We start from the raw sequence: 26,385 nt of genomic DNA, 5'->3' as shown, positions 1-26,385 counted from the left end.
AGGGGGGTAAATATTTTTTTTATACCCTGCCCAGCATGGTTGGGCTTCCCCAGCCATGCTGGGCAGCTTCCAGCACATATAAAAACATAATAAAACATCAAACATTAAAAAACTTCCTGATACAAGGCTGCCTTCAGATGTCTTCTAAAAGTTGTGCTGTTCTTTATCTCCTTGACATCTGATGGGAGGGTGTTCCACAGGAAGGGCGCCACTACCAAGAAGGCCCTCTGCCTGGTTCTTAATTCAATTACAAACTGAATATGAAGTGATTGGAAATTTGGCTCTTTCTGTGTGTCCTTGTGCTTTTTGAAGTTGATATGTTACTCTTTCAGCTACAGCAATGGTCCAAAGCCTACCATACCATGAGTCCAAGGAAGTATCTTCTAATGTGAGCCTTTATTGCACTATTTCTAGGTGTACTGTTACTAAAACAAGAAATACTGAGTCTTTGAATGTGACTTCTTCGTTAGCACCTTCAAATAAGTTCAATATGGCTAAGACTGGCAACATAAAAGGCTGGTCTGTGATATGAAGCCAATGCTATTCTAGGCTGCATCAACAGAAGTCTAGTGTCCAGATCAAGGGAAGTAATAGTTCCACTCTATTCTGCCTTGGTCAGACCACACCTGAAATACTGCATCCAGTTTTGGGCACCACAATTTTAAAAAGGATGTTGACAAGCTGGAATGTGTGCAGAGGAGAGTCTAGAAGCAAAGCCTGATGAGGAATGGTTGAAGGAGTAGGATATATATGAAGATTTCATGTAACACAAGGTGTTGAAATGCACATTGTTGTAAATGAATTTTTGTAAACTACATCCAGAGTTGTTTAGTTTGTGATTTATCTCTCTGCATTCCCAGGGTGTGGTATTGAACTTAGCTGAGATTCCTGCATTGCAAAGGTTTGGACTACAGTATATGCCCCTCAGCAGTTACTACTTAGTTGCCACCTGTCTGATTTGAGAGACAATGGAAAAGTGTGCCATTGGGAGTAAGGTAAAAGTGTTGGAGTTACAGTGACTTGCTATGGGAATACCACTAAAGGTGTGTGGGGGGGGGTCCTCAGTATGCTTTCATGGGAGGTGACAGATCTGCAAGGAAGCCATCTGTGCAATCTTGCCTTGCAAGGAAGCCCAACTCCCCAGTTCTGACTGTTCAGAGGCTGCAGTTGCCCAGTGATAATGGAAAGATACTTTGCACATGCTTAGATGTATTGCTAAATGGGTATAAAATAGAAAATTCTTTCCAGTAGCACCTTAGAGACCAACTGAGTTTGTTCTTGGTATGAGCTTTCGTGTGCATGCACACTTCTTCAGATACACTGAAACAGAAGTCACCAGATCCTTAAATATAGTGAGGGAGTGGGGAGGGGTATTACTCAGAGGGTGGTGGGAATGGGTGATCAGCTGATAGGTGTGGAAAACCTGTTGACGACTCTTAACGGCTGCAATTAGTATACGTGGGTATAGTTGGAGGAGTTGGGGTAATGTACCTTCAATACCCTTCCCCTTTCTGCTTACACTCCTGGAGAGCTGAGGCTCAATATATGCTTGAGGCAGAAAAGCCAAACCGATATGTCCATATAGGTAAGCTGATTGGTTGCCCTTTCACTATACCCTAATGGTCGACTCTGCTGGGGAATGGAGGAAGGGAGCTTTTGACACTGTTTGTTCCTTAAGCTGCCCTTCAATGGAGCTGGCGGTCTCCTCTGCGTCCTCACCCAACGGGAGCCTGCGCTTCTGCTGCACTGCCTGCCAAAGAGGTCTTTTGAGGACAGAGCAGAACTGGAGTGTCAGGTGCTTTCACTTCCAAAGGCGGGGGGGGGGGGCGGGGGCGGCTCTATTGTTTTCTATTTTTATCTTCCCCTCTCAGCCCGAGATGCTTCAACAAGTGCAACGCAAGGTAATGTAGCCCCGGCGGCAGCACCACACCATTTCCAAGGCAGAAAGGCGCGTTGGCTTCTATGGGGCTCATAGACACGTCCTTGGGAAGCTGGGGCTCTTCAGGAAGGAAGCGGGAAACGGGGGAGGGGGATTCCGGGAAGCGGAGGGGCGCCGTCCCTTCTCTGCCGGCGGGCCCGGCTTGCTGCTCGGGTCGGAGCCGGGTACTCTGCAGCGCAGCTCCAGCAAAAGAGCCCAGCGGGGAAGCCCGGGAGTTGCCATAGAGACTCACAGCGCAAGCAAGACGTGAGGTCCCTTCTGAGGAGCCGGAGTGAGAGGAGTTAATGGGCTGACCCACAAAAATCTTCTCCGGAGAGGCTCGACTGGCGAGCGGACCGAGAGCGAGTTCCGAGCGGAGCCGCATCGAGGGCGCCGCCGAGGTCCGGCGCGGACGGCGGGCGCGTTGCCGGGAGGGCGCCTTCGAGAGCAGGAGCGGGCCATGCCGACCGCCGGCCCCCCTCGCGCTCCCCGTCGCCTCCGGATCCCGAGACGGGGCAGCTGATCCATGTCCGTCCAAGTTCCGCGGCGTCGGGTCTTCGCTCTTCTTCGGCGGAGCCAGAGGGCGCCGCGGCCGAGGGGCCTCCGGAGACGGCTGAAGCGCCTGTTGCTCGCCCCGGGCGGCGGCGGCGGCGGCGGCAGTTCGAGGCAAGCAAAGTCGGCCGGGCTGGAGAGGGAGCCCGGGGAGCCTGGATGCGGAGCCGACGGGCGCCGGAGCTTTGGCGGGCCAGCCGAAAGGCACGAGCAGACGGACCGCCGGCGCCCTCTCGCTCCGCGGAGCGCGCCAACCTTGCGGAGGGCTGAGGAAGCGAGCCAGCTGCCACCCCCGGACCCCTCGGCCGGCTCCTATGGGCACGAAACACTCTTCCCGCTGCCTGCTCCTCAGGAGGAAAATGGCGGAAAGCGCGGCGGAGAACACCGAGGTGAGAAAGCGGGCGACGCCACCCCCCCCCAGCCCCGTTGGCAAGCGCCCACCTGAGCGCGCCCAAGAGCCGGGCGTCGCCAGCGCCCTCGGGCTGGCGGAGATCCCTCGCCGGCGCCTCGGCTCCCCGGCCGGCGAAGAAAGGGCAGCGCCGCGGAGACGGACACCTCGTCTTCCCCGGCCCCTCGCCGAGATGTCCGCCGGGGCTTAGTTCTCCCTGCCCGGGGGCGCGCGGGGCTCCGCGGCGTCTTGTGGTTGGGTTTGCCGCGGAGTGGTAGGGTCTCCCGGCCGGCAGGACCACCTTCTCCGAGCCCGGCCGGGGTTCCCTCCTCTCCGGCTGCCGCAGATCGGCTCCTTCCCGGGCGGGACAGGCGGCGCACCTCGGGCAGCTCTCAAGCGCCTCCGGCAGCGCGGCTGCCTGGAGCGGAGCAGCGAGGGCAGGATTCAGCCCGCAGTGCCCGGCGAAGCTGGTCCGGGCGCTGCAGAGGGAGCGAGCGGCGGGGGGCGCGATCGTTTCGGCTCGGTGGGCTCCACGTGGCGAAGCAGCCTCGCCGCGGAGCCGGGAACTACTTGGGGCAGGGAGGGCCTTTCCCGGCCGGGACTCTGGGCTGCGCGCAGGCGGGCGCCCGAGGAGCCCACGTCCCTTTCCGTCTGCAGGTTGTGCGCCGCGCTCTCCTTCCCGAAGACTTTCGACTGGGCGCAGGAAGCGGCGGCGCTGCTTGGCCGTCCGTTTGCAAAGGCTCTCGCTCGCAGGACGCTGACCTACATTGCCCGGGTCTTGGCTCTTGGGGTGGGAAGGAGGGAGGAGGGTGTCCTGGAAATATTTAATTCTCCCCGCAACGCAATCTGCCTCCAATCTGAGCTCCATAACTCTTCGCCTACGTGCAAGAAAGGTTTCTAAATGCGGCTGAACGCAATGATCTCAAAGGAGAATGATTGAATTTGAAGCAAAAAAAAAAAAAAATCGAAACAGGAGCCTTGGCAGGTGCTGCATGCATGGAAGCTCCTGCAAACACTTTGTGAGGGAGACGATTCTAAAAACAGCACCAGGCGGGCGGAGCATCTGCAAAGTGCCGGAGGAGCAGCGCGCCGCGTAGCGTGCAAATTGGGGTTCGAGTGAAGGTCACAAGCAGAGTGCCTGGCTGGTTAGATTTTTTTTAGGGGAGCATATTAGCTGAGACCTTAAACTTTAATTATTTGAACAACGTTATGTTCTCCCATCCTCCTCCTCCTCCTCACCCTGAGTTACGGCTCGGCTGTGAAGGCACCTAGAAATTTTTCAGCTTGGAAATAGAAAGCAATGAGTTTGCCCTCCTTAAAGAGGTAAAGGGACCCCTGACCACTAGGTCCAGTTGTGTCCAACTCTGGGGTTGCAGCGCTCATCTCGCTTTACTGTTGATTTCTTGAATAGCTGATAACCAATGGCTGAGGACAATTTTGAAAGTGATTACTAACTATTAACAAGAGCAGATGGGTATCATTGATGTTTGATCTTTTTAGACTGACCTGCTCCTTCAAGAGAAGTGCAGCCTTAATCCAGGGAAGGTGTCCTTTGCACCTCTTGGACCCCCCATGAAGCCACCCTCCTGCCTGGATTCACATCCAGGCACTGGTCTGTGTGCGACCTCAGTCCAAATTTCCTGATTTGGCATCATCTCAAAATGGCTTCATATAAGTAGCATGGGGAACAATAACTGCTCTGCTGGCCAGATGACAAAAAACCATCGACTACATGAAATAATTGGTAGAGGATGCAGGTGGTAGAGAAATAAGTTTCCTTTATCATTGCTTCCACAATAATACACTGTTACCAATTTTCAGTCAGACTCAGCTTTGTACCACCTGCATTTCCATAGTCACATACATGTCTCCGAGTACTTCATGGTGTTGGCAAAGATACTCAGGAACAATTCCATTGAAGGCCTACACATCTCACGATTCCCACAGTAAGAGAACAGCCTCAACAGGAGTGCCAGCCGTATCAGCTAGAAAATTCTGCAGAGCATTCAGGAAACAATCTGATTCTGTAATTCTCCAGGGCAGACTATCTCAGTGAGCCAGTGTGGTGTAGTGGTTAAGAGCGGTAGACTCGTAATCTGGTGAACCAGGTTCGCGTCTCCGCTCCTCCACATGCAGCTGCTGGGTGACCTTGGGCTAGTCACACTTCTCTGAAGTCTCTCAGCCCCACTCACCTCACAGAGTGTTTGTTGTGGGGGAGGAAGGGAAAGGAGAATGTTAGCCACTTTGAGACTCCTTCGGGTAGTGAAAAGCGGGATATCAAATCCAAACTCTTCTTCTTCTTCTTCTTCTTCTTCTTCTTCTTCTTCTTCTTCTTCTTCTTCTTCTTCTTCTTCAGTGGGTCTCCTGCAGAGAGGCACATCTAGCCCAGACCTCACCAGGGAATCATTTGTCCATGACCGTGTGCTCAAATCAGCTTTGTTGCAAAAATCAGGTCATGTTCTGCCATATTGGGACAGATCCGTGGTTCTCGTGGAGGCCATTTAAGTCCTGAGCCAGAGCACTGAGGCCACCTGCAGATGAATGTAGAATTCTCCCAACACATTAAAAATGGCCTATACAGGCGAGGGCTCTCATCCACTGAAATTTTGAGGAATATACTAGATCTAAATTAGATCTATTCCAGATAAAGATGTGTTTTCTCTTCTGCTGCGTGTGCAGAGGAGTGGCTAGGACTCGTGGGTGTTTTACAGCCAATATTTCCATACTTTGCTGCGTATTTTGTGATTTTAAATCTCTGCTGTTCTCTCACGACAGAGTGAAAATTTCCATAATTCTTATGTTTCTCTAGGTTGGCAGTGGCTCTTCCCAGCCCATTCAGCCTCCAGCTGTTCCAAAGCCTGTCCAATCCACCATTCCTGTTCCAGGCAGAGGAAAAATAGCAAAACTCCTGAATCCAGAAGAGATGACATCAAGGGATTATTACTTTGATTCATATGCCCACTTTGGGATTCATGAGGTAATCCCTTTAAAAAACAGTACCGTATTGGCTCGAATATAAGACGCACCCGCAAATGAGCCGCACTTTTAAAATTCAAGGCTTATTTACGGCTGTGGCCGACCTCCTGGCACTACTGTCTCCTGGCACTCCCCCCCCAGCCGGCACCGGGGGAGGCTTGGGAGCAGCAGGCAGGCTGTGCGCCACTGACCCATGCTCCCAGGCTGCTGGAGGGGGGGGTGAGCCATGCCACTTATATGTAGTAAATATTACGGTGATCAAAATCAAGAAGGACTTATATTAAAAATGGAATTCCCAAGGTCTAGTTGTACCTCAGTCCCTCAAACATGAATTTTTATATGTGTATAATACTTTGATTAAATCAAACAACACTTGGATTAAAATTTGGTGGAGATTTCAGTCAGCATTACCTTTGATGTAGTGGCTGAGAGATGTAGCCTGCAGGCCACCAGCTGACCATGAGATGTAGCCTGCAGGCCACCAACTCACCATCACCAATAGCCAGTTTAAAATGTGACACACATTTGAAGCAGGTCCTCAGACGCAGGGAAGTAGTTGAGCAGGTGGAACTCACCGTGCCTTATCTTAAAAACGTATTAGCCATCAGCTCTGCCCTCTAACCAACTGAACTGTCTACAGCAACACTGTTAGCTGCTTTAACTACCTATTTTTTGCTCCATAAGACGCACTTTTTTCCTCCTAAAAAGTAAGGGGAAATATCTGTGCATCTTATGGAGCGAATGGTGGTCCCTGGAGCTGAATTGCCCAGGGGCCAAAAGAGGATCATGCTTTTTTATTTTACAAAGAGAAAAGGGGGTGTTGAAAGGACCCCGCTCAGCAGCTGAGTAGCAAGAGATCGGGAGAGAGATAAGAGTCCCGGCTCCCTTTCAGCCCCGCCCCCTTGCCCAGGCCTCCATTGTTGAATGTGCTGCAGAGGGAGGTTGTTTGTTTCCCCAGCGACATGTGACTGGCTGATTAGATTATCTGTCTGGAAACTGTAGAAAAGGCTCCCTTTCCTTTAGAAGCTGCAGAAATGTGAGTTGAACCCCATAGAAACAGGGCTTTTCCTTTTTGCTTTTCCCCCTTTGCAAAAGGAGCTTTGCTTTTTCCCCCTTTGCAAAAAAGCTGCAAAACTTTTAGCTGATCCTCATAAAAACAGGGTTTTTCCCTTTGCAAAAAAAGTTGCTAAACTTTTTGCTGATCCTCAAAAAAACAGGGCTTTTAGAAGAGGAAAACCAGATTTTTTCCCCTGGGTTTCCTCCTCTAAAAACGAGGTGCGCCCTATGGTCCGGTGCACCCTATGGAGCGAAAAATACTGTATATAGCTAAAATGGCTGCAAAACTTTGCTCAGAAACTTCCACTTGTCTAATTCCATGTTACATCAAATCAAAGATAGTGCAGATAACTGAACAGCGACTTTACTGATGTTGTTCATGTTACTGTGGAACATGAGCAAAGGATGGACTAAACGACCTCCAAGATACAGCTGCGAAATCCACAAATCTGTGAAAAGTTCCAAGTGTTTTCTCCCCAAATTTGAGAACATTTTTGGTAGCTAAAACATATGATGATTTTAAAAAAATGGAACACAAGTAAATCATGTATTTTCAAGCAAACATATGGTGCCTTTTTCTAACACAGGAGATGTTGAAGGATGAGGTGCGCACATTAACGTACAGGAACTCCATGTATCACAATAAACATGTTTTTAAGGATAAGATTGTGTTGGATGTTGGAAGTGGCACAGGGATCCTTTCAATGTTTGCAGCAAAGGCAGGAGCCAAGAAAGTTTATGGGGTAAGAAGAGCGTTTTCTGAAAAATCCTGTCATATTTGCATGTATATTTTTGCAACTTTGTAGCAGCGTTGCCAACTTTTGATTTAAAAAATTTAGATGCCCGCAGTGAAGTTCAATGGACTCTTGACTAGTCAGGATATGGAGCCAGGCAGAGATGCTGATGTGAGAATAATCTCTGAGACTCTATCACCACTTTTTCTTATTGTCTTCTTTTGGTTTCCTTCAGCTTAAGAGAACTTTAGGAACATTGGAATCGCACAAATCACACATGCCGAAATCTATTTAGCATGTGCAACCACCTGGTTTCCTGGTGTACATGTGTGAATGCGCCGTTGAAGCAGACACATTAAGTGAAAATGCTGCTGGTGCCGCCAGCTTTGCTCAAAATGTTCTGGCAATCAATCAAAATGTCTGGCTTTTACATTAAAAATTCTAGCAATTGGCCAAAAAAACCAGCTAGGTCAGTTCCCCACCCCCAGCCAAGTTGGCAACCCTACTTAGAAAGGATCTGCGCTAGATATTCTTTCCTTCTTGGTGTCATTCTCATCCATTTCTTTTCTTGCTACATGTCACTTGGTGCAATCTTTTGTGTGTTTTCTCCAAGTCCCCCAATTTGCAACAGGGCCTACTGACAAGGAAATGTGCATAGGATTGTACCTACAGATAACCCCTTTGGCTCTTTTCAGCCAGATCATGTGTCCTAATATCTGTGAGGTTGGAGTCAGACATCTGTTTAGTGGTGGTGGTAAACAAGGTGACTCAAGTTGAATAGGTTCCCCCCTCCCCCCCCCCCCCCCAAAAAAATGTGACTGAGTAATTTCTAACATGGCAGCTGCATATTGAGATTGCGGCTCTGCACTTCCTGGTTGAGATTCCTTTGAAATATTTTCTGAAAATTGATGAGAATTAGATCTGCCACCTAGGCTGGAAGGGGGTGGGTTTCAGTGAGATCAGAAAAAATATTTCACTGTGGGAAAGGGTGTCAGTAACTCTAGAGTCATAGCTGTCAAGTTTCGGATTTGAAAATAAGGGATCAGCACCCTCACCCGTCCCGGGGACAGTCTGCGGTTCTCAGGGACAGTCCACGCCGCGGTAATCCCCCCAGGCTACAAATTAATTTACACCAGGAAAGAGCTCCCAGGAAAGAGAAATCAGGGCAGAGAAAAGAAAGCACTTATTCACACAGCACACGGTTAACCTCTGGAACTCCCTGCCACAGGGAGCAGCGATGGCCACCAACTTGGATGGTTTTAGAAAAGGATTAGGCAAATTCATGCAGGAGGGGAGGACCACTGATGGCTTCTGCCCAGGTTGGCTCTGCCCTGCCTCCAGTTAGGGGCAGCAATGCTTAATCTGAGCACCTGTTGCCGAGAAACATTCGTCTATTTTATCTTCTTCTTCTTTATATATCTGTCTGTCTGTTTGTTATTAGGTATTTATATTCCACCTTTTTCTCCAAGGAGCTCCCTGGTCCTAGTCCTCATTTAATCCCCACAACAGTCCTGTGAGGTAGGCAGGCAGGCAGGCAGGGCTGAGAAAGGCAGGGACCCAAGGAGTCCCCGAACTCCAACTCTCCTTCCCGGAAATAAGGGAAATTTAAGGGATATCAACAATAAGGGATGGCAGCGGGAAATGGCTTGGAATAAGGGGGTTTCCCGCAAAAAAAGGGAGACTTGACAGCTATGTCTAGAGTGCTTTCTTGGGGAGGGTTCTAACCCCTCAGAGGAACTTTCTGGCAACCAGTCACTCTGCCCCCCCCCCCCCACTTTGCGCTTTATTTATTTGCCTCTCTTCCAGACTAAGCTGTGCCGGAAGCAGCTTAAAACAACATCCAGGTAATATCAAAATACAAAGCATTTTGTATTTCCTCCTGTCACTAACATACACTGCCAAAGTACTAATTTAAAAGAAGTTCACGTAATAAAAAAATGAACAAAAAGGGATAAATATACAATTATTATCTATGTTATGAAAATACAGTAATAGTAATAGTATATTAGCGTGTTGGAAGGCCACCCAGAGTGGTGGCTCAACCCAGCCAGATGGGTCAGGTATACATAATAAAATAATTAATTATAGCGGTATATAGTAATAGTATCAATAATAATAATCAATCAATCAATCAATAATATGACAGTAAGTAAGTAGTAAGTAAATTTTTATTTATACCCCGCCCTCCCTGGTCAAGACCCGGCTCAAGGCAGCTAACATCAAATGTCAAATACATTAAAACACAATCAAACAATTGATTTAAAAACAGTTTAAAAATTAGAATCAGGGTAAAATTAAATGACTGCCCATGAATTACAACCTTGGGGTCGGAAATAGGGTTGCCAGGTCTGCTTCCAAAAAATAGCGGACAAGTGGGGGGGGGGGGTTAAATTTAATTAAATTATATATTTTTCTTACAAACATTTTAACACGTATTAAAATACCATTTCATCATAAAACTTTTGAATAAAAAAAATGTCAGAAGGTCGGTGGTTCGAATCCCTGCGATGGAGTGAGCTCCTGTTGCTCGGTCTCTGCTCCTTCCAACCTAGCAGTTCGAAAGCATGTCAAAGTGCAAGTAGATAAATAGGTACCGCTCCGGCGGGAAGGTAAACGGCATTTCCATGCGCTGCTCTGGTTCGCTAGAAGCGGCTTAATCATGCTGGCCACATGACCCGGAAGCTGTACGCCGGCTCCCTCGGCCAATAAAGCGAGATGAGCATTGCAACCCCAGAGTCGTCCATGACTGGACCTAATCTTTACCTTCATATAAAGGCAGCGACTGATTTGTGAGGGGTTACGTTCCAGACTCCCACACTCGTTGGTGGGGCCTGTGTAAGCTGTCCCCGTTCTACCCCCTTTTTGACTTTTTGGGTCACTCACTTCCAGGGTTGGTATGATGCATGCGTGCAGGGTTGCACATGTACTGGACACACCTAAAACGATCACTGGCTGTACACTTTGACCAATCTGGTTCTGTTCCAGGTTCAATAATTACTGATCCAATAAGAAATTGATTAAACATTCTTCATTTTAGTAGAGAAAGGGAATATCAGCGCCTTTAGCCAGTGGCGTCGCTAGCCTCTGCGCTGCTGGGGGCGGCGGCAGCGCAGAGGCACCCCCCTGGGGGAGGGGCACGACGCACGCGCCGTGACGTCATCATGACGTCACAACGCACGTGTATACAGAAAGGGGGGATTTCCCCCTTTCCGAGGCTTTTTTTCGGCGGGGGGGTGGTGACAAGCGAGGAGGGGGTGACAAGCGTGACACCCCCCCCCGCCGAAAAAAGCGGCGGGAAGGGGAAAAAGAAGCAGAGCGGCGCTTAAACGCGCCTGCTCTGCTTCCTTTCCAGGCTTTCCCCGCCCCCCCCCCGCGGTTTTTTCGGCGGGGGGTGGTGACCAGCGAGGAGGGGGTGACAAGCGTCACCCCCCCCGCTGGTCGCCCCCCCCCGCCGAAAAAAAAGCGGCGGAAAGGGGAAAAAGAAGCAGAGCGGCACTTAAACGCGCCTGCTCTGCTTCCTTTCCAGGCTTTCCCCGCCCCCCCCCGCGGTTTTTTCGGCGGGGGGTGGTGACCAGCGAGGAGGGGGTGACAAGCGCAACCCCCACCTCGCTGGTCGGCCCCCCCCCCGCCGAAAAAAAGCGGCGGAAAGGGGAAAAGCAGAGCGGTGCTTAAACGCGCCTGCTCTGCTTCCTTTCCAGGCTTTCCCCGCCCCCCCGCGGTTTTTTCGGCGGGGGGTGGTGACCAGCGAGGAGGGGGTGACAAGCGTGACAACCCCCCTCGCTGGTCGGCCCCCCCCCCGCCGAAAAAAAGCGGCGGAAGCACCCCATCCGTGTGCTGCTGCTCCTGGGGTGACGGAGGGAGCGGTGGCGCGTGGGAGTGGCGGGAGGGGCCGCCGCTTGTCACCCCCCCCCCCCCGCCGCTGCTCACCCTGTCACTGGGGCCGTACCGCCCCCACCGCCCCTCCCCAGCGACGCCCCTGCCTTTAGCAAGTGTCTCATTTGATATTTTTTAAAGCATTTAAATGTGTAGATCCAAATTACAGTGGTACCTCAGGTTAAGAACTTAATTCGTTCCGGAGGTCCGTTCTTAACCTGAAACTGTTCTTAACCTGAGGTACCAGTTTAGCTAATGGGGTCTCCCGCTGCCGCCACGCGATTTCTGTTCTCATCCTGAAGCAAAGTTCTTAACCCGAGGTATTATTTCTGGGTTAGCAGAGTCTGTAACCTGAAGCATCCGTAACCCGAGGTACCACTGTATCTAATGGAAGTAGTTTAAAAAATTGGATTTGTAAAAAAATTGTAAAAACTTCTGGAAGGCATATATGATAGAAGACAGGCTGCAATTAGAATCAATAATTCAGATTCTCCAAAATGTGTTCTTAGTTGTGGAATGAAACAGACTGCTCTCTGTTGCCCCCGTAATTTGTCTTAATTTTAGAACCATTAGCAATTAAATTATACAATGGCCTCTCTGGTACAGGAGTGGTTATAAATGGAAGTGGTTATAAATGGAAAAGAACAAAATTTAGGCCTCTATGCACATAATATAATTTTATGCACCTCTGACCCTATTACAGCAGGCAACATATTATGTACGGAATTGGAGCAGTTCTCCAGGGTCTCCGGATTGCAAGTTAATTTTCAAAAATCAGAGGTAATGTCTTTTCATACACCACTCCATATACAACAGACGCTTACAACAATGTTGAAGAGTTCAATAGCGAGGAAATTTTTTAGATAGCCAGGGATACAAATGACCTATAATTTGAATGTTAGTATAATTATAGCACTGTTTCAAAAAAACACATGTACAGATATAATACATTGGAATAAATTGACACTCTCCATTACAGACAGACTGGCCACATCTAAAATTACGATTGCACCTTAATTGCTCTTTTTCTTTCAAACGCTGCAAGGTTGAATACAAATCTGAACAAAGAGCAGAAAAAACTTACTAAGTTTCTATTCAGTTGGACCAACACATTTAAAAGGGGGAAAAATCTTTATTGTATCTCCACCCATTGGTCGGCAGTTGGGGTATTCCAAACTTAAGTAGCTAAGTAGCTATTATGAAGCAATCTGACTTAACTATATGGAATTGAGGTCATCCAGTAAGAGAACGCAGTTGTCAACACTGAAAGATATAGAAACTGGATGGTGTTCCTACAGGAGTATTAGCATTAATGAAAAATGGGCCAAGGTTTTTGTCCTAGGACTGTCACTGTCACTATACAGTAAGTAGGCCTACAGTACAGCATCTTCCTTTATCTCAAAATAAAAATAGATCATAAAATGTGAATGTATGGAAGAACGCCAGTTATATTATTTGAAAGGTCTTTTTATAGCAAGGGACAACCTCTTTACAGCAGCAGAGATTAAGTTTAGAAAATAATCAAATTTATGGTTGTTAGGATATCAGTTTCTTACACATATACAAATTGAAAAGGAAGCTATGGGGAAACTAACAGAATTTGAAAAGATAAGAGGAAGCATAATGACTAAGGGATTAATTGCCCTTCTATACAAACCTTGATTGAGAACCAATTTTGCCTTCAACAAAATCTTAAAAACTGGTGGGAACTGAATTGGGATATAAATATTGATAAGGATAAGTGCAACTATCTGTGAACGAAAGCACCGTATACATCTCTGTCAGCAACTACTAGGAAATGTTCACTAAATTTGTGCATGGGTGGTGTTTCTTATGTAAAGTCCAATAGCTTCTCATCGTGTTGGAGAGGATACCAAATTATAGTACATATCAACACATGTGATGGGAATGTCCACAGAAAGAAAATGGAGACTATGCCTCAATGAGCATATATACACTAAAAGCTTAAATTTGTAATTCCCTCTTCTTTTAGTTATATGTTTTCATATTCTATGTTTTTTTCCTCTCCATACAGTTTCTGGCATGATTCAAATAAAATGCCTCTCATTGGTTCTGCAATACTTAATGCAAAGCACTTTCTCCTTCTCTCCTGCATCCTTTAGATTGAATGTTCCAGTATATCTGACTACTCAGAAAAAATTGTCAAGGCAAATCACTTGGACCACAGTAAGACATATTTAAGGAAATTAGTTGTGCCTAGTGTTTCTGATGTATTTACATACCCATGTTTGCATTTTGGTTTATGGATTTATTGTGATTAATTTTTTTAAAACACACACACACACACACACACCCTCTCTATATTACAGTCCTTCTATAAATATTCACTAAAAACAACTAGAGTATTCACACACATGAAAACATCTAAGAAAAAAGTAGAGTCCTGTTGGAACAGACCAATAATTCATCTAGTCCCATGGTTGGGAATCTCTGGCTTATTAGTCCAGCAGACTCCAAACCATGCCCACCTGTCATCAGGTGTGAGCATCATGCACAGAAGGACAAGTAAAAACATACCACTAAATTCAAAAGGAAGAATTGGGAGTGTGCCCTAAGTATGTTCCTAGTTCTTCATTTGCAGCCGTGGGCTTAAGGTCACATCCTCTGACAGCACCAGGTGTTTCACAGGTGTGTGATGTTGGTGAAATATGGAAACACGGGTGAAATTGCACTAACTGCTTGGTCTGGGTCTTGAGTTGCCCATCCTCCATGTCCGATTTCTGTTGAGAGTAGGACAGCAGCTGCAGTGGGTTGTTAGAAACAGCTGAAGGTTAGAGGCCGCTGGCAATACTCATCTAACCTCCCTTTCTCTAAAGTAACGTCTGTTCGTGCATTGGCAGGTATAAAACCAAGGCTGCAGTCAGCAGTGTGGGGCGGCCTGGAACTTACCTTTGATCTCCCAGGCCTTTGGCTAATTTAACAATATATAGCCTTTTTAATGGGGGGGGGCATCGTTTTTGTTTGCTACTACATTATATACACACACCACCCTGTGATCCTCAAATGAAGGTCGGTATAGATATTTAATAAATTTAATAAATAAATAAATTTATCATGTTTGGATTTTCCAGATTATTTATTATGTATTTTATTACATTTTATATATTTTAATGTTTTACCAAGACCTGGGTGTGATTTTCATGAATACCAGATCATAAATTACCAAATAAACTGATATAACTTTTTTCGATAAAAAGTAAACCTCGGGCACTTTCCAGATCTTAGGAGTAGTCGTTGTCCACAGGACTCATCTCATATCTTATCTGTCACTTTGGAAAGCAGCACAACCTGCTCCGAGTTCCTCTACTGAGTTCAAGTTGTGTTTTGCGTCTAAAGCTGTTTTGCTGGAAAGTAAGTTCTACCATTCACCATTATGGAGAAGGAAAAAATTGCCATGACGTTTTCCCTCCTGACGGATTGGAGGCTAGAAAGCTGGATTTGTTTAGAAAAAGGAAACCTTTTTCATTTTATTTTGGATGAAAATGGATAGATTTGTAGTAAAGGGCACCCCTTTTTGTTTCTAGCTAAACCAATTCCCAAATACTTAAAATCCTTAACTCACCATATTTTAATGTTTTCCATTTTTCCCTTATGTGAGCCTGGTCTTTTAAAAGACAGAATAGTCTTAGTTTATGCATAATAAGAAATTCACCTTTATCAAACAGTGCAAGATATCTGAGAAGATGTCTCATACCTATCAAAATATAGAACAATAAGCTTACGATCCAGAACTGTATGAGAAAAAACTCAGGCCCTTCCAGGGGGTTGGACTAGCTGACTGTCAGGGTCCCCTCCAACTCTACAATTATATGAGATCCTGGACAAAAAAATAATTTAAAAAATACACACAGAGACACACAAAAAGTAAACACAAATTAGTTAATAATTATCTCCCACACACTTTAAACCCAAAAAAGGGCTCCGAAACATGCAGAAGCCTTCACAGTTACAGGAGACTTCCCAGTTGCCATGGAACTTGTGATGGGTGATGAGGAAGGAGCTGACATGCTCACTCATAATCTCTCCTCCTTACATGTTTTTCTGAAACTCAAAACCCTTGACAAGACAATCTGTCAACCAGTGCTTTGAATAAAGTCCGATGAACAATAGTCCAGTATCAGGAAACAATGTACAGTATATCATCCTGTGAAATAGCAGACATTAAAAAATTATATATATACATAAAGGAAATAGATGTTTGCAGATTTGCATGTGCACATAGTTGCCTATCTAAAAATAAAAATAAGCCAGGTCTCTGTAATCTATAAAGTGGGGTTAATGAACAATGGTACTAAGTTCTAAATGAATAAATGAAATAATATGTGAACTAGCAATTTGTAAAATCTTACCCCTTGTCTCCAGTTATAAGTAGTGTTCCAAACATAAAACACTTTCACTTTTGGGTAAGGTAGAAATAAAGAAGTTTCCATTCATCCCTGCCAAATATGTGGGATCCTACATCCTGTTGCTGTTTGCAGGGAATGGGTTTATTTTTACTAAGATTAAATTTTAATATGTAAATGAAATTAGAAGAGACAGAATACTGTGTTTCACCAAGACTTTCCTGAGTACGGTATATGAAATCTGTTCTTTTTTGCTTCTTACAGTAATCACAATATTTAAGGGTAAAGTAGAAGAAGTTGAATTGCCTGTGGACAAAGTAGACATCATCGTCAGTGAATGGATGGGCTACTCACTTTTCTATGAGTCCATGCTTAACACTGTCATCTTCGCTAGAGACAAGTGGCTGGTAGGTGCTTTGTATATCACACTTGTTGCTGGAATGAATGGCCATTTGCCAGCCATTGTCCCCCCCCCCCATCAATACCCCAAGTTAGCTTGTTGGAATGGGAGTCATTTTGAGACTCTCTAAAAGATCTGCAGAGAGGGTGAAATAAACAGAGGAATAGATCTGTTTGATTTTTTAGAATCAAAGCTTCATTTTGAAGTGACACCCTGCATGCAGTTCTCTAGAAGCAATGTCATGTAACAACCTCGTGACTTAGTGACATGAAGGATTTCAAAGAAAGCAAAGGTGGGTGTTTTGGTAGGAGCAGTTCGAAAATACGATGTCTTTGTCAAGTGACTAGATCTATTTCCCCATAATTCATCAACAGAAACCTGGGGGACTTATGTTTCCAGACCGGGCTGCATTGTATGTGCTAGCAATTGAAGATAGGCAGTACAAAGACTTCAAAATCCACTGTAAGTATGTAGATATTAAAATTCTTCTGTGCATTTCATTCAAGCCGTTTGCTAGCTGATATTGCTGTGGAGAGGATTATTGTATTCCTCCATCAAGTGCAGCCTGTATGCAAGTCCAAGGAGGTCAAGGCCTAACACACACAATTGGACAAGGGCCAAGCATCCCTATGGTAGGCCGAACAACTTCAAGAGACTTGCATCACAGTCTGTCTGGATGTGAGCAACTTTGCCCTCAAAGTGCCTTGCCACTGCAGGTTCCTGAGGTCTCCAGACCCAAAATTCTGCTTTTGACTTCCATTGTCAAAAAGCTTTGCTATTCCATTTCTCCTAATGTTTAACCAAAATCTGCTTCTTAGAAACTTCCAACCTTTAGTCCTGCTGTCCTGAAGCAAAAGAAAACATCTGCTTCATCTACTGTGTGACAGCCCTTTAGATATTTGAAAGCAGCAATTATCCCTTAATCTTCTCTTCCCTAGGCTAAACTTGCACAAATTGCAAATGTTTCCCTTTTATTTGTGCTGACATTTGACCCTCTCCATTTGTTTTGACAGGGTGGGAGAATGTATATGGCTTTGATATGACCTGTATCAGGGATGTTGCCATGAAGGAACCCTTGGTGGACATTGTAGACCCAAAGCAGGTGGTGACTAATGCCTGTTTTAATAAAGGTTTGACATTTCTAAAAGTAAAAATCTTCAGGGATCCAGTACTTCTGTCTTTGTCCTTTCGCTCTGACTTTTCACGCTGCTTTGTTGTTGCTGTTTAGTCATTTAGGTCATTTGGTCCGTGTCCGACTATTCGTGACCCCATGGACCAGAGCACGCCAGGCACTCCTGTCTTCCACTGCCTCCCGCAGTTTGGTCAAACTCATGTTAGTAGCTTCGAGAACACTGCCCAGCCATCATCATCCTCTGTCGTCCCCTTCTCCTTGTGCCCTCCATCTTTCCCAGCATCAGGGTCTTTCCAGGGAGTCTTCTCTTCTCATGAGGTGGCCAAAGTATTGGAGCCTCAGCTTCAGGATCTGTCCTTCCAGATGCTGCTTCCTTTCGTGCTGCTAATCAGCTTCAAAATGCTGATCCTTCTATATATGCCCACAGACTGTCTCGCCAGAGTGGTGCATGCTCTAGTTATCTCCCGCTTGGACTACTGCAATGCGCTCTACATGGGCTACCTTTGAAGGTGACCTGGAAACTGCAATTATTATTTTTTTTTAAACAGAATTTATTAGCATTTCATATATAACACAAACCCAACCCCACAACCTACAAATACAAAACAAATACATATACACATAAAGTCAGGATTCTTCTTCTTATTTATAACCTTACAAAAAAAAAAAATTCTAGTTCTGATCGTGACGTTTGACTTCCCCGCCTTTTCACCTTCGGTTTTAATTCAATATACTATTTCCTTAACAACTTTCTCTATAAAAAAATTTAACTTTACGTAAAAAAAAGAAACATACTTATCTCAATCTTTGCATTATACCCTAAATCATAACCAAATATTCTTATAGCTAAACTTATTTCTTCTGTCCTTTATCATGCTGCTTTAACTTAAAATTCAATATCTCCTTACTTATTTAAAATAAACTTATCATTAACAGACTTCACACTCCGACTTCGGATACCATGGCAGACCATTTAGATTATACATTTAACACTTCAACCCACTCCCCTCTATCCATTGTCTTTTTCTGTCTTTCTCCAGCGCCAAATCTCCCATTGTCTTCCTCCAAGTGTCCACAGATCCAGGCAGCATCCACAGCAAACCCCGCATCGAGCCTCAGGGCGTTTCTCATCTGCATTCTGGGCTCCTCCGTTTCTTTTGCTTCTTCTTCTTGTAAAAATTCTAATTCCATGTCCCTTGCCCCCGAGCTGCCACCTCGGAGTCTGGATATTGTAAGTTTTCCCATTTCCGGTTGCTTTTCCCGGATTTGCCCAGCCATCTCAAACCATCTTTCAAACGCCCCTCCCAGCTCTTTGCCAAGGCATGATTCCATTGTGTAGAACTTTTGAAAAGCCTCCTCTGTGGAAAGTAGATCTTTTTTATGAATAATTCCACTCAAGACTTGTAGTTTCCGATTAAGCAATTCCATCTGCAAGACAGTGAGCTTTTCCTCATCCTTTAAATCTGAGTTCGATGCCAGTGTGAGCGCGAAGTCCAGCATTTTAAGAGAGAGGGTGAGTGTCAGATTTCAGTTCCTGTCTCTTCCTTCCTTTGTTTCAAATTTTTCCCACGACAAACCAAGTCGCCGCCATTTCTCCGAAGCCGGAGTATAAAGACCAAAACTTCAAGCGGAGATATTTTTTCCCCAGTTAACCCCCGAAGGGAGATCTCAAGAGACTCAGTTTTTAAATTCCAAATACTTTCTATTGATTGTTGTGGCAGCAGTCACTTAAAGAGTTAATTTCTTTCACCAGCCCGAAGGGAGGAAGGGGGCTGCCTTTCTTCTTTCCCCCAGAGCGTTCCAGGAAAACAAAGAATCAATCAATTACTCACAGCCTCTGGGTTCTTATCAGCTCCTTAATGACAGGTAGAACTTAGACGCTCATCACAGGCTTTGCCGCCGCATTTCCATCCCGGTTGGGGCATGTCCCCTATAGCCCGGCTCCGTCGTCCCTTCACCCCACTCCCCCTTTACAGGGGGTGCGGGGGAAGGGTTCGGAGCCACAACGGGCACAGCCGGGGAGCCCAGGGTGCGGAACGCTCTTCCCGCACCCCAACGGAGCCCCGCTATGCGGCTGCAGGGCTCCTAACCCCCGGAATGAACTGGGTGCTTCGCAGCCGAAGCATCCCACGACCACCCATAATGGCGTCAGCCGCCGGAAGCCCCTGGAAACTGCAATTAATCCAGAAAGCGGCAGCTAGACTGGTGACTAGGAGTGGCCGCCGGGACCATATAACACCGGTCCTGAGATATCTACATTGGCTCCCAGTACATTTCCGAGCACAATTCAAAGTGTTGGTGCTGACCTTTAAAGCCCTAAATGGCCTTGGTCCTGTATACCTGAAGGAGCGTCTCCACGCCCATCGTTCTGCCCGGACACTGAGAAGTGATGATATATTGTAGTCTGTTACCAACAGTAAATTATTTTAGCATGTTTTTTTTTCCTTTTCTTTTGTAGAGATTTATAATTATAGCATTGCAAAAGTACCAGTGAGAAATTTGTGGGTTTTACAGTTATGGTGAAACATTAACGTGCTGTTTCTGTCATCCCACCCACTTGGGAACGGCAGGGGTCGGAATGTGATGTAACTCAACAACCAAAAACAGCACACTATGATGCACACAGAGATGTTGTCCATGTGTCTAGCTCCAAAGAGGGAACTCTCCCAAGTTGGAGAACTGTGGAGAAAGAGAAGTTTACACAAGAGCACAAAAGGGGGGACTTCGCAAGCAATTTGCCTCTTGGTCACTCCTAAGAACTTGCTCTCATTGCTAAAACTCAAAAGTCTTTTTATTTAACATGTACCCTGCCTCAGTACTCAGGCACAAAGAGCCAATAGCAACTTTCACTTCACTACACCAAGTCTTGAGTGCCAGGGCGCAGCAACCTACAAGCATGGGAAGAGAGGAATCATGGAATCCTAGAGTTGGAAGAGACCACAAGGGCCATCCAGTCCAACCCCCTGCCAAGCAGGAAACACCATCAAAGCATTCCTGACAGATGGCTGTCAAGCCTCCGCTTAAAGACCTCCAAAGAAGGAGACTCCACCACACTCCTTGGCAGCAAATTCCACTGTCAAACAGCTCTTACTGTCAGGAAGTTCTTCCTAATGTTTAGGTGGAATCTTCTTTCTTGTAGTTTGAATCCATTGCTCCGTGTCCGCTTCTCTGGAGCAGCAGAAAACAACCTTTCTCCCTCCTCTATATGACATCCTTTTTATATTTGAACATGGCTATCATATCACCCATTAACCTTCTCTTCTCCGGGCTAAACATACCCAGCTCCCTAAGCCGTTCCTTATAAGGCATCGTTTCCAGGCCTTTGACCATTTTGGTTGCCCTGCTCTGGACATGTTCCAGCTTGTCAGTATCCTTCTTGAACTGTGGTGCCCAGGAACACTTGCTGTAATGGGTCATTGCTCCAACTGTCCCCCCACCCCACCCCTTTGCCATATGGGAATACTGTGTCTTTACTCAATATTCTTCCTCCAGAACAGTGGGATGAAACTCATCCCATAGCTATGTAGGCAAGTTCCTTGTGGGTGAAGGCCAGGCCCTCAGTTCTCTCAGCTGCAACAAAGACCCCACTCTGTTTCTTGCCATTTGTGTGGGTTCTGTGACAAAATTGTCACACTCGCTTTCTGTAGATTTTTTTGGGTTTCTCAGAAGTGTGTGTGAATACACATGAGTGCTGGACACACACACATGCGGGGGGTTCAGACACATGCTTTGTAACAGTTCTGGTGGGGAAATACAGGCAGCAAAGGTGGCTTGAGGCATAAAACTTAACCTGGAATGTGTTGCTCGTAACATGTGGACAGCCTTGCTCCTTGAAGAGTGTGTAATGAGTTTTGAGTGTCTACCTCAATATGATTAGATAAGTTTACAATTTTAATAGGGTTCTTTTGAAAATTAAAAGGTGTTCGTTGTGGGTGTTGTGAGGGATCCTATTCCCTCCCCTTCAATACTTCCCCAACAGTGAGTCTCCCTAGGTTTCACTGCCAACTAGGATGAATCCTTCATATGGGAGTTGTCTCTGGGGTACCTCAGGGCTCTACGGTTGAAAACCTCTTGCCACCTATGGGATCTCCCTACCAGGGTTCCCACCTACTGCAGTTGCCTTCCCTTTAGGCAAATAAGTGGCACACTTGGCTTCACTGTCCAGCCCTCTGTATGACAGGAGAAGAAGCAAACAGTTTCCTCTTCCACAGGAAAGCTTTGTTCTCTCCTCTTAGTCACACCTCTTAAGGTACTGATACACTGCCAGAGTCAACAAACGTTTAAGCACAGTTACCTTTATTAGGTAACTAGAAAACATGGATGTCTCGGGTTATTACTGGTACAAATCTTCTTCTCATGTAATTCAGCTTAGTTATTATATTTCCTGCATCCCTTTAGCAATGGTAATGACCTTTCCTCCCATTCCCCCAAAAGCCTAACCTCGCATTTTCTCTCTCTAATCCTCCACCCCCAACTGCCAAACCCCCAACTGCCTTTTAACGGTTGTTCCCCCTCCTTTTAGAACGTCAACTAGCTCCGCCTCCCAGGGAACGCCTACCTAACATGGGAGTGAGAGGTTAACCCATGATGAACCTGAATCAGCAGCAGGCATTATTCCGCCACAGGTGTCACTTTCCTCTGTCTGCTCTTGGCAATGTATAGCTTCTTTGCAGCGAGTGAGGCAGTGGTTTTGCAAACCATTACCTGTTGTACCACTCCCTGCTGGAGGGTTCCCAGGAGGGGGAAGTTATAGGCCTTTTGTAAGCAGTGGACATAATCGAGGTACCGTTGCAGCAACTCAGGGTGGCAGAGGAAGTTTTGGCAACATTAGTTTGGGCAGAGAAGTTGCCAATTCCCAGGCAGGTTTCAGTCAAGGACCAGGGCAGATGCAAGAGGTTGGGTTTGCATGAGGGGGTTGGGCAAGGAATGCAAGGCCAACTTCATCAGGGATATAACAGGCCAGATACAGGAGATCATTCTAGTTAAACAGGCAGACTTGTTTACCTAGGTGATATAAACTGCCTAGCCTTGGTATTTTATATTGATGTTTTCTATGGCTTCTCTCTTCTCCTTCTGCAACCCCCAACAATACAGGAAGTGGATATTTATACAGTGAAGACTGAGGACCTGGTGTTTACCTCTGCCTTTTGCCTCCAAATTCAGCGCAATGACTACATTCACGCCTTGGTTACTTACTTTAATATAGAATTTACAAAGTGCCACAAGAAAATAGGGTTTTCTACAGGTAAGTTCTTTCTTTGGCTTCACGCTGGTTCAAGGTGTGGGTTCTGTCTCCGATTACAGACATCAGGGTCAGAAACGTGATAGCACTGAGTGAGGTTTTGAGGGATAAATGCTTGAGTTTAGAAAAAGATCACATTAGTAACATATTTTAAAACACAATAAAAGGAAAGCATTATTGTGGTGTGCTTCTTGATTATTTTTGTAGGGAAAATCAAGGCAATTAACAAATATTTTAATAACATTAAGTGACATTAATAGCATAGGAGTTAAATAATATTAGCTAAAAGAGAAAACATTATGTAAAGAAACTTACAAATGTTACGTTGCTCACCATGGAATCACCCGACAATAATGCCAGATGACTTTGTTAAATCATCCATTTCATTGGTGTAAATATAAACAATATTAGATGGGTGGGGAATTTCTTACATATAATCTGTCTCCTTTTATAGCACCAGATGCCCCTTACACCCACTGGAAGCAAACTGTCTTCTACCTGGAGGACTACCTAACTGTAAGAAGGGGTGAAGAACTCTATGGAAGTATATCCATAAAGCCAAATGAAAAAAATGTGGTAAGTTGGGCTCACGTAACTGAATTTAGATGATCAGCTTAGGAACCTATGGGTGTCTGGGACAGGTATTTCTGAAACATTTGTTCATGGACATTTGTTGAAAAGTACCTGAAACTACCTCAGGACTCAATCATTTTTGATGGTCTGATTTGACTTTTGACACTTTAGTAGACCATATTTTAAAAATGGATCTAATTTCCCCCCCAACATCCAATCATGTCTCAAGATCTGTCAGTTGTTCTGGTTAAACAAAAGACCACTCAGTTACAAAGCTATTATTTCACAGTGCAACCCTTCTCCAAAAGCAGGCCCCATTAAGTTCATTAGAGAACATAGAAGTACGGGAATAATTGCTCTACTTCAATTCTGATCACATGGCCATCTCTTCCTCCTGCAATGGCTGCCAGTGCTGCCAGCAGCTGCAACCGCTCCCTTCAGGTCCATTCCAACTGTAAAAGAGAGGGGGAGAAAAAGAATTGGCAGATGTAAATACAGATACATGTGAGGTCATAATGGCAGAATGCAGAAATATGAAGCTTCACTTTGCAGTTCCCTGCCTTGCCACTCCTGCCACCACCATACCTGTTGCTGCTTCTTTGCCCGCCCTGCCACTTCCGCAATTTTGGGGGGTGAGATCTTGCACACAATCTTGCATGCATCTGTGCCAGCAGCAGATGCAGTGGGTGCCTGCAGAGCTCTTGCCTTGGGGCTTCTGCTGCCTAAGGCAGCTGCCTCAGTATGCCTAATGGCAGAGCTGGCCCTAATTATGTAGCAATGCTCTTTTATGCTCTGCAGGATGCCCTCCTGTAAAAGACACAACTAGCATCAACATCCTTAGCATTTTGGCACCAGCTTAAGACTTATTTATTTGCCCATACATTTTATGTTTTTTAATTAAACACTTTATTGTTCAAACCCATAGGGCACCACGATTCAAGACAAAATGCATGTGAAAATACAGTTCAGTTTAGCATATTCCATCAATCAAGACAGAAAGAAAGGGGACACTGACCCTCCCTATAAATTTGTGCTCTTAATTTTCTAGCAGACAGAACACATTTTGCAGTCTGGATGGTAATAGAAATGTCACTGTTTTCTAGCAATGTAGTTTATGTTCCAGCTGCGTATCTGTTTGACAGGAGGCAGAGGATATGGATGCAAAATTTATACCTTGGGGACTCAAACAAGGGGCAGTGAGATATCCTCAACTTCATTGGACTCACAAATACAACTTCCTATCCGAATATACAGAGTACATACACCAAGCAATAAAACTGATTTTCTCAAAGGAGCTGCAGTAAAGGATGCTCCAAACCAAATGCCATTTTATATAAAGGGCAACAAATAGGATAACCGTCATCACATTTATCTGATTGGATAAATGTCTTATCATTTAGAATAAACATTTATTCCTTCTTTGAAAACTGTTTAACTTTGGTAGAAGAGAAAGTGGATTAACTTCCATATTAATCCCATAAGCATACAGGGTGGTTCAAACAGAGTTTACCCAAGATTTGGGGCTGAAGTCTGGAGTTGTTCTAGAGAGTGTTGGGGGGCAGGGGGAGCAGGCAAGAACCATTCATACATACCGACCTCAGTCAGTGCTAGCAAGTATAACATGAGCAATCCTGTTTCTGCCTTTAAAAGAGGTGCAGAGGTGCTTTGAGGGACAGCTAATAGGAATCCCATGAAAGCATTCTGCACCACCTCTAAAACAGAAACATTAGTCTACCCCAATACACCTGTACCTTACGTTAGTTGTGATAATATTTGTTTGATGGTGTACTTAGTATGTACTGTTCATTGTATGATTTGGTCAGCTGCTTTCATATTAAGTTACCTTCCCACGCTATGTTATTTATAGATCATGGGGGCGTAAATATTTTCACAAATCTGCATAAATCATTCCTGCTAAGTACTTGAAGGATGGAAGTGGGGGAGCACAAACTGAGTCACATGCGAAGCCCCCCAGATATATCCCCTGTATTCAGAAAAAGGGCTAGGGTTTTGGTTTTTGTCTTTGTATTTTTTGGCTATGCCACCTACTGAATTTAAGAAAGTAGGAAGCTTTGAAGCAGAACCTTCCAAGTGCTAAGATGTATATGCCACAAAAAATTATTCTTAATCTGCATTACAGCGTGACTTGGATTTCACTGTAGATTTGGATTTCAAAGGGCAGCTCTGTGAAATTTCTGTATCTAATTCCTAAAATGCGCTAGTAAGCAACTGTCTCACAAGAGAAGAAGAGAGCAGCAGCAATTCCTGGTCTGCACATCTCAAGCTGGGAACAATCGCTTCCAGATTTTCAGACTACCTGAAATGAAAAGCTGACAAGTCCTTACAGCACAAAGCGCTGGCCGTGGATCTCTAACATGAATGTATGGATATGTTTCTGTCTATATCTCTAACATGAATATGGATATAGTCTGTCTAGACTACAGTAAACAACCCTCTCTGTCAAAACCAGCAGAACCCACAGCCCACTAGGCATATAACTTACTATGGTAAGATTCTTCCAAGCTTTGCATGCTATATGTATTTTTTCTTACTGAAAAGGTCTTGTACGACATCGTTGTGCATAGATGACAAGAGTTATATTAATAAAGTATAGAACATTAGTCTCTGAACTGGCTTTGTTTCCGTTCCAGCTAGCTGAGGAAACATTGAAATTGCAATCCTGAACACACATTCTGCTGGAACCAGCAGGATGGACGTGAGCAAAATCTTTTAATGAATGAGCAGTCTTTCTTACCTGTTTACTGTACTTTCTGAAAAATGCTTGAACTTGTTAGTACAAGCTAGGAGTTGGTTCAAAACAAATAAGCACCATTATTTTATGAATACAGTGTTTGTTCTATTTCTCTGTCTGTAAAAGTCGATTTTGGTTCCTGGTTCAACGGCGGCAGTGGCAGTGAGGGACGTTGGAATTGTGTTTCCATTGTGATGAGTTGTATGGAACCGTCCCAAAATTCACCACCTGGCATTTAAGTATGAAACATACAGACTTGGAGCTTTATGAAATGGTGTGTTCCTTTCTTGCTGTAAACAAGAAAAAAACAAAACATAAGAATAAAAAATAAATAAACAAAAGCTTTCTATTTATTCATCAACTCCTTTTTTATTTTTCCCCTTGCCTGGTTGGTATATAGAATGCAGAATTCTGTTTTCCTTGGT

The 26,385-nt window shown here is 45.2% G+C and overlaps 1 protein-coding gene across 3 annotated transcripts; it reads left to right on the top strand.

Moving 5' to 3' along the window:
* The first annotated feature begins 2,570 nt into the window (after positions 1-2,570).
* Positions 2,571-26,260, top strand: PRMT8 (protein arginine methyltransferase 8). 3 transcript variants are annotated; one of them, XM_033160587.1, is made up of 10 exons: positions 2,571-2,859; positions 5,668-5,835; positions 7,478-7,633; positions 13,621-13,684; positions 16,126-16,268; positions 16,636-16,723; positions 17,275-17,408; positions 22,488-22,638; positions 23,090-23,211; positions 25,349-25,591. In XM_033160587.1, exons 1-10 carry the CDS (start codon positions 2,785-2,787, stop codon positions 25,418-25,420), a joined length of 1,173 nt encoding a protein of 390 aa, XP_033016478.1. In that variant the 5' UTR covers positions 2,571-2,784; the 3' UTR covers positions 25,421-25,591. The 3 variants fall into 3 exon arrangements, with proteins under 3 accessions (XP_033016478.1, XP_033016476.1, XP_033016477.1); XM_033160585.1 differs by lacking the exon at positions 25,349-25,591 and adding an exon at positions 25,860-26,260 and having other exon boundaries at positions 2,573-2,859; positions 17,275-17,363; XM_033160586.1 differs by having other exon boundaries at positions 2,577-2,859; positions 17,275-17,363.
* Positions 26,261-26,385: the final 125 nt, after the last annotated feature.

Source organism: Lacerta agilis, chromosome 9 (assembly GCF_009819535.1).
Source record: "Lacerta agilis isolate rLacAgi1 chromosome 9, rLacAgi1.pri, whole genome shotgun sequence".
Lineage (NCBI taxonomy): Eukaryota > Metazoa > Chordata > Lepidosauria > Squamata > Lacertidae > Lacerta > Lacerta agilis.
Note: the sequence above shows the minus strand (reverse complement) of the source record. Positions and strands in the feature narration are given on the sequence as shown.

Coding starts and splice junctions, on each gene's coding strand:
- PRMT8 (XM_033160587.1), top strand. CDS start 2,785: ATGGGCACGAAACACTCTTCCCGCTGCCTGCTCCTCAGGAGGAAAATG. Junction 5,836..7,477: donor CCCACTTTGGGATTCATGAG/GTAATCCCTTTA, acceptor TTTCTAACACAG/GAGATGTTGAAGGATGAGGT. Junction 16,269..16,635: donor TCGCTAGAGACAAGTGGCTG/GTAGGTGCTTTG, acceptor ATTCATCAACAG/AAACCTGGGGGACTTATGTT.